Here is a 14,382-nt window from a genome sequence, read left to right on the forward strand (position 1 = left end):
ACACCGTCTCCATTACACCGTCTCCATGCGTCTCCATTACACCGTCTCCATGCGTCTCCATTACACCGTTTCCATGCGTCTCCATTACACCGTCTCCATTACACCGTCACCACGCGTCTCCATTACACCGTCACCACACGTCTCCATTACACCGTCACCACAAGATTAATTATTTTGCACAAAGTCCAAAGGTCTACCCTTACTACACTGTTACACTACCCTGACACACCACCCTCATACTGTCACACTCCCCTACCCTCACTACACTACCCTGTTACACTACACTACCCTGACACACTACCCTGACACACTACCCTGACACACTACCCTGACACACTACCCTGACACACTACCCTGACACACTACCCTGACACACTACTGACACGCACTACACTACCCTGACACACACTACACTACCCTGACACACACTACACTACCCTGACACACACTACACTACCCTGACACACACTACACTACCCTGACACACACTACACTACCCTGACACACACTACACTACCCTGACACACACTACACTACCCTGACACACACTACACTACCCTGACACACACTACACTACCCTGACACACACTACACTACCCTGACACACACTACACTACCCTGACACACACTACACTACCCTGTTACACACTACACTACCCTGTTACACACTACACTACCCTGTTACACACTACACTACCCTGTTACACACTACACTACCCTGTTACACTACTATATTTTATGCGGATAAACAGTGACCCTGTGCATTAAGAGATGCTCGACTGATGGGCTTTATGTCGTGTTCATGTGCTAGTCGGAAATAGGAAATGTCCAACCAGCTAACTGGTTGAACGCGGTACGTGTATCACTACAACCAGGAAGCAAGTCTGACATTTCCGAGTGTCCTAGTTCCGACTTGCACGTGAATGCGACAATAGCTAGTGTACCAGTCAGGGGGTCTTGGATGACCTTGTGTGATCCACAGCCCGGCAACATGGCCGTGGCTAGAGAGGCAGTCTCTTATCTCTGGGTGTATCTGAAGAGAACCATTAGACTTTGTCACTATTAAAAAAAAAATTAATGAGCAAGCCTTCCTTCATGACCTGGCCTCTGTAAATTGGTATAGAAATCAGCTTGATCTCTGTCGAAGACGCATGGACCTTAAAAACAGGTTCAGCCCCTGGTTCAACCGTGATCTGGCAGAGTTACTCCACCTCAAGAATCCCATTTGGCGAAAGGCTCTGCACATGCATGTATTGTTCCCAAGAGGTGCAGAGGTCTAAGGCACTGAATCTCAGTGCAAGAAGCGTCACTACAGTCCCTGGTTCGAATCCAGGCTGTATCACATCCGGCCGTGATTGGGAGTCCCATAGGGCGGCGCACAATTAGCCCAGCGTCGTCCGGGTTAGGGTTTAGCCGGGGCAGGCCTTCATTTCAAATAAGAATTTGTTCTTAACTGACTTGCCTAGTTAAATAAAAAATGTGTGCTGTTGTCTGTGCCCAATAATGTTTGTACCATGTTGTGCTGCTGCCATGTTGTGTTGCTGCCATGTTGTGCTGCTGCCATGTTGTGCTGCTGCCATGTTGTGCTGCTGCCATGTTGTGCTGCTGCCATGTTGTGCTGCTGCCATGTTGTGCTGCTGCCATGTTGTGTTGCTACCATGTTGTGTTGCTACCATGTTGTGCTGCTGCCATGTTGTGCTGCTGCCATGTTGTGTTGTCGTCTTCGGTCTCTCTTTATGTAGTGTTTATGTAGTTCTCTCTTGTCGTGATGTCTGTTTGACCTATATTTAATTTTTTAATCCCAGCCCCCGTAGGAGACCTTTTGCCTTTTAGTCGGCCGTCATTGTAAATAAGAATTTGTGCTTAACTGTCCTCCCCTGTTAAATACATTTTAAAAAGCTACCTAATCACCTGTACCTGGGATTTGTGTACTGTGTTTTCTTCTATACATGATGGATAGATCCATACTGACGCCCCTGAGTACAGAGCAGGTTCTTGGTGTTTATCTTCTTTCACAATGAAATGAGCCAGTGGGAAATGTTATAGATCTGTGCAACAAAGCAAGACATGCATATCCACACTAGGACACATAAGAGTCAGCATGCTGATGTACACTCACTGTGTGATGGTGTTCTGTACACTTTTCTCATTGAGTGTCATTCCAGGGGGTGGATCATTTTGCAAAGCCATTAGTTCCTTTTGTAGTCTTTTCTGTAAGAGAAGAACAAACATGTTTAAACTGTAGCCAGATTAGAATATTTGGAGGTACAATTTTCAGATTTTTCTGGAGAACAAAAAGAAAGAAATGTAAACATGAAGCTAAACTGAGGTAACCCAGACGAGATTAAACAAATCCCCCAGTGTTCAGAGACTAGATACAAATCAAGCCAGCTGGATGTGTCGTAATATCCTCTAGCTTGGAGAGTACTGCTAAATAAAAGCCTGTTGCATGCTTCCCAGTTCATGCATATGACGACATTTTGTGGTGTTCCTGGTTTAAATTTTTTTTTTTCTTTCTTAGTTCTATTTTTTTTTTTAAAGGAGCATGCTTATTTAAGATAGTGAGGAAATCACTTTTAAAAGAATAACCAGGCATCCTCTACTGATGGAATGAGGTAGAAATCCTTCCAGGATACCAGGGCCAGATCGATTAGAAAGGCCTGCTCGCTGAAGTGTTTTAGGGAGCGTTTGACAGTGATGAGGGGTCGTCGTTTGACCACGGACCCATTGCGGACGCAGGCAATGAGGCAGTGATCGCTGAGATCCTGGTTGAAGACAGCAGAGGTGTATTTAGAGGGCAGGTTGGTCAGGATGATATCTATGAGGGTGCCCGTGTTTACAGATTAAGGGTTGTACCTGGTAGGTTCCTTGATAATTTGTGTGAGATTGAGGGCATCTAGCTAAGAATGTAGGACCGCCGGGATGTTAAAAGCATGTCCCAATTTAGGTCACCTAGCAGAACGAACTCTGAAGATAAATGGGGGGCAATCAATTTACATATGGTGTCCAGGGCACAGCTGGGGACTGAGCGGAGTCTATAACAAGCGGAAACAGTGAGAGACTTATTTCTGGAAAGGTGGATTTTTAAAAATAGAAGCTCGAAATGTTTAGGATATCTCTGCAGTAGAATGCAACTCCACCCGCTTTGGCAGTTCTATCTTGGTGGACAATGTTGTAGTTTGGAAATTTCAGAATATTTGGTGGTCTTCCTAAGCCAAGATTCAGACCTGGCTATGATATCAGGGTTAGCGGCGTGTGCTAAAGCAGTGAATAGAACAACCTTAGGGAGGAGGCTTCTGATGTCAACATGCATGAAACCAAGGCTTTTACGGTTACCAAAGTCAACTAAATGAGAGCGCCTGGGGAATAGGAGTGGAACTGGGGGCTCCAGGGCCTGGGTTAACCTCTACATCAGAGGAAGAGAGGAGGAGCAGGATAAGGGTACGGCTAAAAGCTATAAGAGCTGGTCATCTAGTGCGTTGGGGACAGAGAATAAAAGGAGCAGATTTCTGGGCGTGGTAGAATAGATTCATAAGGTACAGACAAGGGTATGGTAGGATGTGAGTACAGTGGAGGTAAACCTGTGCGTTGAGTGATGAGAGATCTTGTCTCTGGAGGCACCAGTTAAGCCAGATGAGGTCTCCGCGTGTGTGGGGTGGGACGAAAGAGCTATCCATCTAAGGCATTTTGAACGGGACTGAGGGCTCTACAGTGAAATAAAACATTAAGAACTAGCCAAGACAGCAGTAGAGAATGCATACTGACAGAGAGAGGCATAAAGCAGTCACAGGTGTTGATCAGGAGAGCTAAGACAACAACGAGTAAATGACAGGACCTGAGTACGAGGCCGACAGGTAAACTAAATTAAGTGTATTGAAACAGTCCAGGGGGCATCAGCTGTGTAGCCGAATGATCCTAGGGTCAAAAGAGCAGCAATAGGTGAGTCAGGGTGCTGTTCGGTAGTCACTACTACACTGGGTGAGTCAGGGTGCCGTTCGGTAGTCACTACTACACTGGGTGAGTCAGGGTGCTGTCCGGTAGTCACTACTACACTGGGTGAGTCAGGGTGCCGTTCGGTAGTCACTACTACACTAGGTGAGTCAGGGTGCTGTCCGGTAGTCACTACTACACTGGGTGAGTCAGGGTGCCGTTCGGTAGTCACTACGACACTAGGCGAGTCAGGGTGCTGTTCGGTAGTCACTACTACACTGGGTGAGTCAGGGTGCCGTTCGGTAGTCACTACTAAGCTAGGTGAGTCAGGGTGCTGTTCGGTAGTTACTACTACACTGGGTGAGTCAGAGTGCTGTTCGGTAGTCACTGCTACGCTAGCCGAGCAGGAGACACAGCGCTCAGAAAAGCTAGCGGCCGGGGCTAGTGGATGGTTCTTTGGCGCGACATTGTAACAGAATAGCCTGTTGAGACAACATTGAGCGATCACGTCGGCAGACCAGTCGTGATGGATCGGCGGGGCTCCGTGTCGACAATAAAGCAGGCGGCAGGGTAGCCTAGTGGTTAGAGTGTAGAGGAGGCAGGTAGCCTAGTGGTTAGAGTGTAGAGGAGGCAGGTAGCCTAGTGGTTAGAGTGTAGAGGAGGCAGGTAGCCTAGTGGTTAGAGTGGAGAGGAGGCAGGTAGCCTAGTGGTTAGAGTGTAGAGGAGGCAGGTAGCCTAGTGGTTAGAGTGTAGAGGAGGCAGGTAGCCTAGTGGTTAGAGTGTAGAGGAGGCAGGTAGCCTAGTGGTTAGAGTGTAGAGGTGGTAGGGTAGCCTAGTGGTTAGAGTGTAGAGGAGGCAGGTAGCCTAGTAGTTAGAGCGTTGGACTAATAACCTAAAGGTTGCAAGTTCGAATCCCCGAGCTGACAAGGTACAAATCTGTCGTTCTGCCCCTGAACAGGCAGTTAACCCACTGTTCCTAGGCCGTCATTGAAAATAAGAATTTGTTCTTAACTGACTTGCCTAGTAAAATAAATGTAAAATAAAAAATAAAAGGGTCCAGGCCAATTGGCAAAGGGGTTATTGTAGCCCTAGAATTATCTGGTATATTGGCCTAGCTCGAGGCTAGCTGGTGCTTGCTTCGGGACAGAGGCGTTAGCTAACATTAGCCACTCATTTGCAGCTAGCTAGCTGCGATGATCCGGTGTAATGATCCAGAGCGGCAGGCGATGTGGTGATGTGGTAGAGAGAAGCAGAGAGAAGCAGTCCGATATGCTCTGGGTTGATATCGCACCTGTGCAGACTGGCAGGTGTTGTCCGAGTTAAGGCTGGCTGGTGACCGAGACAAACGTGAAGACCGCTAACAAAGGCTAGTAGCTAGTTAGCTGGCTAGCTCCTGATGGTAGTTCCAGTTATATGGAATAGAAATAGCAGATCCGTACCACATTGGGTGAGGCAGGTTGCTGGAAAGTTTAATTAGTTTGTAGATAGAAAGTATGATTAAGATATATACGTAAAAGCCCGGCTATTTACACAGGATAAGACAAAGACAAAACACACACGTCCTACTGCTAGGCCATCTTGTATTGCTATACTCAGCCTGGTTTCAGGGTAGTAGGTTGGTGGTTGAAGATATCCCTCTAGTGGTGTGGGGGCTGTGCCTGGCAAAGTGGGTGGGGTTACATCCTGCCTGTTTGGCCCTGTCAAGGGAGTATCGTCGGACAGGGCCAGTGTCTTCCGACCCTTCCTGTCTCAGCCTCCAGTATTTGCGCTGCAATAGTTTGTGTCGGGGTGCTAGGGTCAGTCTGTTATATCTGGAGTAATAATAATATAATAATAATAATATATGCCATTTAGCAGACGCTTTTATCCAAAGCGACTTACAGTCATGCGTGCATACATTCTACGTATGGGTGGTCCCGGGGATCGAACCCACTACCCTGGCGTTACAAGCGCCATGCTCTACCAACTGAGCTACACAGGACCTTCAAATCACATTACATCATTTCACAAATACTTTAATCTTTACTCATTCATTTATTCATTTATACAAGAATTAGATGCAAACCCCATAATTGAGAAATGTACACATTCAGAGATGGTAATGCGTTTCCTGTCTTCCATGAGGTCACCAAATGAAACACACTCGTCATACCCGTCTCCTACGTGTCAACGGACCCTTCTCCTGTCTTCCATGAGGTCACTAAATGAAACACACTCGTCATACCCGCCTCCTACGTGTCAACGGACCCTTCTCCTGTCTTCCATGAGGTCACTAAATGAAACACACTCGTCATACCCGTCTCCTACGTGTCAACGGACCCTTCTCCTGTCTTCCATGAGGTCACTAAATGAAACACACTCGTCATACCAGTCTCCTACGTGTCAACGGACCCTTCCTGTCTTCCATGAGGTCACCAAATGAAACACACTCGTCATACCAGTCTCCTACGTGTCAACGGACCCTTCCTGTCTTCCATGAGGTCACCAAATGAAACACACTCGTCATACCCGTCTCCTGTCAACGGACCCTTCCTGTCTTTCATGAGATCACCAAATGAAACACACTCGTCATACCCATCTCCTACGTGTCAACGGACCCTTCCTGTCTTCCACGAGGTCACCAAATGAAACACACTCGTCATACCCGTCTCCTGTCAACGGACCCTTCCTGTCTTTCATGAGATCACCAAATGAAACACACTCGTCATACCCATCTCCTACGTGTCAACGGACCCTTCCTGTCTTCCACGAGGTCACCAAATGAAACACACTCGTCATACCCGTCTCCTGTCAACGGACCATTCCCACATTCTTACAAGTGGACATACAGTTTAATTCTCCCATTTTGGGGATTTAGGAGTTCGGCCAAGTGAAATCCCTTGTTCTCTTTCCACACTCTCTTTCTGCATGGCCTGGGGTAGAGTCTCTGCCAGGAATTTACAACCTGAGATAACAGAACATGGGTGTAGGAGAAAATGAGAGAGGGGGAAGCCACGATCTAAAACCAGTAAGGGCCACGTCATGACACTAGAGTCTGGCTTTTCTAAGGGAGTTTCTTTTCTACATCGCTTGCTGTTTGGGGTTTTAGGCTGGGTTTCTGTACAGCACTTTGTGACATCGACTGATGTAAAAAGGACTTTATAAATACATTTCATTGAAAGTTGGAAGCACAGAATCGTCTAGAATGTCATTGTATGCTGTAGCGATAAGATTTCGCTTCACTGGAACTAAGGGACCTGCCCAAATCATGAAAAACAGCCCCAGACCATTATTCCTCCTCCACCAAACTTTACAGTTGGCACAATGAAGTCGGGCAGTAGCGTTCTCTTGGCCTCCGCCAAACCCAGATTCGTCCGTTTGACTGCCAGATGGTGAAGCATGATTCAGAGAATGGGTTTCCACTGCTCCAATAGCAGTGAGCTTTACACCACTCCAGCCAATGCTTAGCATTGTGCATGTGTGCGGCTGCTCGGCCATGGAAACCCACATCCTGAAGCTCTCGATGAACAGTTATTGTGCTGACGTTGCTTCTAGAGGTAGTTTGGAACTTGGTAGTGAGTGTTACAACCGAGGACAGACAATTTTTACGCGCTACGGGCTTCAGCACTCAGCGGTTCCGTTCTGTGAGCTTGTGTGGCCTACCACTTCGTGGCTGCGCCGTTGTTGTTCCTTAATGTTTCCACTTCACAATAATAACAACACTGGGGGCAGCTCTGGCAGTGCAGAAATTCAATGAACTGACTTGTTGGAAAGGTGGCATCCTATGTCGGTGCCACATTGAAAGTCACGGAGCTCTTCAGTAAGGTCATTCTACTGTCAATGTTATTCTATAGAGATTGCATGGCGGTGTGCTCGATTTCATACCTGTCAGCAACGTTTGTGGCTGAAATAGCCAAATCCACTCATTTGTAAGGGTGTCCATATACTTTTGTAGTATAGTGTGTGTATACGGACGCCTTAACCTTGCGTCTGCTTCTCGCATTAACTCTGTCTACACTAACAATAATATAACTAACGTTGCACAGCTATTAGCTTAGAAGTGTTCACTATCATAACAGGTAGCTAAAATTTGGACAACCAGTTGCCTGGATAAGGTGTTAGCTAGATAGGGTTTCAGAACACAAAGCTAGCTAATCCACTTCATGAATTCAGACAAGCTGACCCAGTCAGCCACCTGACATAGCGAACAACTTTAGCTAGCTAACGTTAGCATGCTAGCTAGCTGTTTATGTTGCTCGCCGCCATGTCACCGCACTCATAAACCACCGGTAACTATGTTTGTTAGTTCAGTTTGCTAGCTAGCTAACTTTTTAAAACGTGAAACTGAGAGTCCAACAGGGGGAAGTAGCATCTACTCTAACGTCGTTAGTAACTCTGTTCTTTCTAGCTGTTCATGATAACTAGATGCAGGCGTTGAAACCCGAGGTAACTTATAAAATAACAGTTAAAACGTCAAAATACTTTTTTTTTTAAACCTCGCATCTTAAAACAGACCCGTGTTATTTATATACATACAAATACTGATTTGTTTTTTTAAATGTGTTGAAATATCAGAGGAAAAGATAATAGAAGGTGATGACTGTCTGTAGAGATCCTACCTGCATCGACGCCATGATGGAAACCCCCTGCGTCAGAGCGACGCAAAACGTGACGCTGCGTCAGAGCGACGCAAAACGTGACGCTGCGTCAGGATATCACGTGGGATGGGGGGGAGGCGTTGTGAAAATGTAGTGAGACAATTCTTTCCCTTTCCCGGGATGTGCTGTGCAGGGCAACAGAAAAGCCAACCAAAGACTCTTGTATTGAATCCTCGAGCGGTGCATTTAATCGGGAAAAACGTGAATTCAATTGAGATGTCACGCGGTGGACTAGAAACTGTCCTGAAAAAAATGGACAATGACCTCTAGCAGTTGCATCAAGATAAAAGGGCCCGTTTCAAACTGTTTCTCATATTCCACAGATTTTTCCTGTCGATAATCATAACCACTTTAAGGTGTGGAAAAGTGAATAACATTGATCCTTGTATTACGGGCTGTTGAATACCAGCCCAACAACACACTCATTGTCACACTGTACCTCAAAGTCAGTACACACTGAGACATTTTTTGTTATTACAATTTCCACAACAAAAATTTGTTTTGGGTTACATTCACACATACCATGTATTATATTGTTTCATTTTGAACAGAATGATTGGATGAACCAGTGTGTTTAGATATTAGTCCACCTATTCATGTCCCCGTGAGCAAAATGGATCCATGTCAGCAGTGTTATTGCAGAGCGCCTGGTAATCTGACTCCCAAATGACCTTTTTAGGTCATAGACACAGCCTCTCCACTGTCGGGAGGGAGCCAGGAGAGCTGGTCAGATGCCTGAGAGGCTTCAGTGAAATTGGTGCAGGGATAAAACACTCTTCGAGCACTTCAACGATGAATTGCATGTTCTTCCTCTCACATAAAAGGAATTATCATGATCCATTTGACATTTTCATTGTCATCATGATATTATTTTGGCCATTGCCTCATGAATTCATAAAGGCACCTGCCATGTGAGCTATCTTATTGCAGTCGCCTGATAACAATAAGATAAAGCACACACTGCTTCTGCTATCACTTCAGTTATATATATATATATTTATATATTTATATTTATTTATATTTATTTATTTATTTTTTGCATTATAATGTCATAAAATTGGGCCTTTACAAAATTGTGTTCAGATTTGCAGTTTTCCTATTGGTCAACAAAAGCCGGTATTGCTCTTGTTTTTGAATTAGAGGGCCGCACCCTCCCTCTTTGAGCAGCGTCACTCGGAGGCGTGGTCATCTCCTTCCTGAGCGCAATCAACAATGGCGGATTTCTTTGACAAACAAGCCTAGTGTTGCACGGGTCAGGTGTTTGTTCACCAGCAACCACCCGCAATTGCTAATAACAAATCCCCAAACCGCCAGACTGGGATAAAGTGCAAATCTGAGGCCCACACCCAACCCTAAACTGCAAATATAGAAAATGTACTATAGGCTACTGGCTGCCTTCTTTGAGTAGCTTATGTATGTCTCGGGTACTGTCATGTCTCACTCTCTAGAAGTCAACATGTTTTCCAGTAATAAAGATAGTATATGCTTGGAGTATAACCAACGGTCTTTTTCTAAAGGGGGGATTCGTTTCTGGAGGAGGCTGGACATCATCATCATCACATCATCATATCATCATCACCACATCATCATCACCACATCACCACATCATCATCACCACATCATCATTACCACATCACCACATCATCATCATCATCATCATCATCATCATCATCACCACATCACCACATCATCATCACCACATCATCATCACCACATCATCATCACCACATCTTCATCACCACATCATCATTACCACATCACCACATCACCACATCATCATCATCATCATCATCACCACATCACCACATCATCATCACCACATCATCATCACCACATCATCATCACCACATCTTCATCACCACATCATCATTACCACATCACCACATCATCATCATCATCATCATCATCATCATCACCACCACCACATCATCATCACCAGATCATCATCACCAGATCATCATCATCACATCATCATCACCACATCATCACCACATCACCACATCATCATCACCACATGACCACATCATCATCATCACCACATCATCACATCACCACATCACCACATCATCATCACCACATCATCATCATCACCACATCATCATCATCACCACATCATCACATCACCACATCATCATCATCACATCATCATCATCACCACATCACCACATCATCATCACCACATCATCATCATCATCATCATCATCACCACATCACCACATCATCATCATCACCACATCACCACATCATCATCACCACATCATCATCACCACATCATCATCACCACATCATCATCATAATCATCATCACCACATCATCATCATAATCATCATCACCTCATCACCACATCATCATCATCATCATCATCATCATCATCATCATCATCATCATCATCATCATCATCATCATCATCACCACATCACCAGATCATCACCACATCATCATCACCACATCATCATCATCATCACCACATCACCACATCATCATCACCTCATCATCATCACCACATCACCACATCATCATCATCATCATCATCATCATCATCATCATCATCATCATCATCATCATCATCATCATCATCATCATCATCATCATCATCATCATCATCACGTCATCACCACATCACCACATCATCACCACATCATCATCACCACATCACCACATCATCATCACCACATCATCATCACCACATCACCACATCATCATCATCATCATCATCATCATCATCATCATCATCATCATCATCATCATCATCATCATCATCACCACATCATCACATCATCATCACCACATCATCATCACCACATCATCATCATAATCATCATCACCACATCATCATCATAATCATCATCACCACATCACCACATCATCATCATCATCATCATCATCATCATCATCATCATCATCATCATCATCACATCACATCACCAGATCATCACCACATCATCATCACCACATCATCATCACCACATCACCACATCATCATCACCACATCATCATCACCACATCATCATCATCATCATCATCATCATCATCATCATCATCATCATCATCACCACATCATCATCACCACCACATCACCACATCATCACCACATCATCATCACCACATCATCATCATAATCACCACCACATCACCACATCATCATCATCACATCATCATCATCATCACCACATCATCATCACCATATCATCATCACCACATCACCACATCATCATCATCATCATCACATCACCACATCATCATCATCATCATCATCACATCACATCACCATCACCACATCATCATCACCACATCACCACATCATCATCACCACATCACCACATCACCATCACCACATCATCATCACCACATCATCATCACCACATCATCATCATAGACATCACCACATCATCACCACCACATCACCACATCATCATCATCATCACCACATCACCACATCATCATCACCACATCACCACATCATCATCACCACATCACCACATCATCATCACCACATCACCACATCATCATCACCATATCATCATATCATCATCACCACATCATCATCACCACATCATCATCATCATCATCATCATCATCATCATCATCATCATCATCATCATCATCATCATCATCATCATCATCATCATCATCATCATCATCATCATCACATCATCATCACATCATCATCACCACATCATCATCATCACCACATCATCATCACCACATCACATCATCACCACCACATCATCATCACCACATCATCATCAACACATCACCACATCATCATCACCACATCATCCTCACCACATCATCATCACCACATCATCATCACCACATCACCACATCATCATCACCACATCATCATCACTACATCACCACATCACCATCACCACATCATCATCACCACATCACCATCACCACATCATCATCACCACATCACCACATCATCATCACCACATCATCATCACCACATCACCACATCATCATCACCACATCACCACATCATCATCACCACATCATCATCACCACATCATCATCACCACATCACCACATCACCATCACCACATCATCATCATCACCACATCATCATCACCATCATCATCACCACATCATCATCACCACATCATCATCATCACATCACCACATCATCATCATCATCATCATCACCACATCACCATCACCACATCATCATCACCACATCACCACATCATCATCACCACATCACCACATCATCATCACCACATCACCACATCATCATCACCACATAACCACATCATCATCACCATATCACCACATCATCATCATCATCATCACATCATCATCATCATCATCATCATCATCATCATCATCACATCATCATCATCATCATCACATCATCATCATCATCATCATCATCATCACATCATCATCATCACATCATCATCATCATCATCATCACCACATCATCATCATCATCATCATCATCACCACATCATCATCACCACATCATCATCACCACATCACCACATCATCATCACCACATCATCATCACCACATCATCATCACCATCACCATCATCATCATCATCATCATCATCACCATCATCATCATCACCACATCATCATCACCATCATCACCACATCATCATCACCACATCATCATCACATCATCATCACCACATCATCATCATCATCATCATCATCACCACATCATCATCATCATCACCACATCATCATCACCATCATCACATCATCATCATCATCATCATCATCATCACCATCATCATCATCACCATCATCACCATCACCACATCATCATCACCACATCACCACATCATCATCACCACATCACCACATCATCATCACCATATCATCATATCATCATCACCACATCATCATCACCACATCATCATCATCATCATCATCATCATCATCATCATCATCATCATCATCATCATCATCATCATCATCATCATCATCATCATCATCATCATCATCATCATCATCATCATCATCATCATCACCACATCATCATCACATCATCATCACCACATCATCATCATCACCACATCATCATCACCACATCATCATCACATCATCACCACATCATCATCACCACATCATCATCACCACATCATCATCATCATCATCATCATCATCATCACCACATCATCACATCATCATCACCACATCATCATCACCACATCACCACATCATCATCACATCATCATCACCACATCATCATCACCACATCATCATCACCACATCATCATCACCATCACCACATCATCATCATCATCATCACCACATCATCATCATCATCACCACATCATCATCACCATATCATCATCACCACATCACCACATCATCATCACATCCATCATCATCACCATCATCACCACATCATCATCATCATCACATCACATCATCATCACCATCATCACCACATCATCATCACCACATCACCACATCATCATCACCATCACCACATCATCACCATCATCACCACATCATCATCATCACCACATCATCATCATCACATCATCATCATCATCATCATCATCATCATCATCATCATCATCATCATCATCACCATCATCACCATCATCATCATCATCATCATCATCATCATCACCACATCACCATCATCACATCATCATCATCATCATCATCATCATCATCATCATCATCATCATCATCACATCATCATCACCACATCATCATCATCATCATCATCATCACATCATCATCATCACATCATCATCATCATCACCATCATCACCACATCATCATCACCACATCATCATCACCACATCACCATCACCACATCATCATCACCACATCATCATCACCAC

The 14,382-nt window shown here is 44.3% G+C and overlaps 1 protein-coding gene across 1 annotated transcript in view; it reads right to left on the reverse strand.

The window, feature by feature from the left end:
- ube2wb (ubiquitin conjugating enzyme E2 Wb) overlaps nucleotides 1–8,587 on the reverse strand; it is a 31,073-nt gene extending 22,486 nt beyond the window's left edge. Inside the window, exons 1-2 of the mRNA XM_046293059.1 lie at nucleotides 8,529–8,587; nucleotides 2,120–2,211 (exon numbers count right to left, since the gene is read on the reverse strand). Of these exons, the coding sequence (XP_046149015.1) occupies nucleotides 2,120–2,211; nucleotides 8,529–8,543 (107 nt within the window). The 5' untranslated portion in view covers nucleotides 8,544–8,587. The remainder of the gene's footprint in view (nucleotides 1–2,119; nucleotides 2,212–8,528) is intronic.
- Between the last annotated feature and the right edge of the window lie 5,795 nt (nucleotides 8,588–14,382).

Source organism: Oncorhynchus gorbuscha, linkage group LG12 (genome assembly GCF_021184085.1).
Source record: "Oncorhynchus gorbuscha isolate QuinsamMale2020 ecotype Even-year linkage group LG12, OgorEven_v1.0, whole genome shotgun sequence".
NCBI classification, from domain to species: domain Eukaryota; kingdom Metazoa; phylum Chordata; class Actinopteri; order Salmoniformes; family Salmonidae; genus Oncorhynchus; species Oncorhynchus gorbuscha.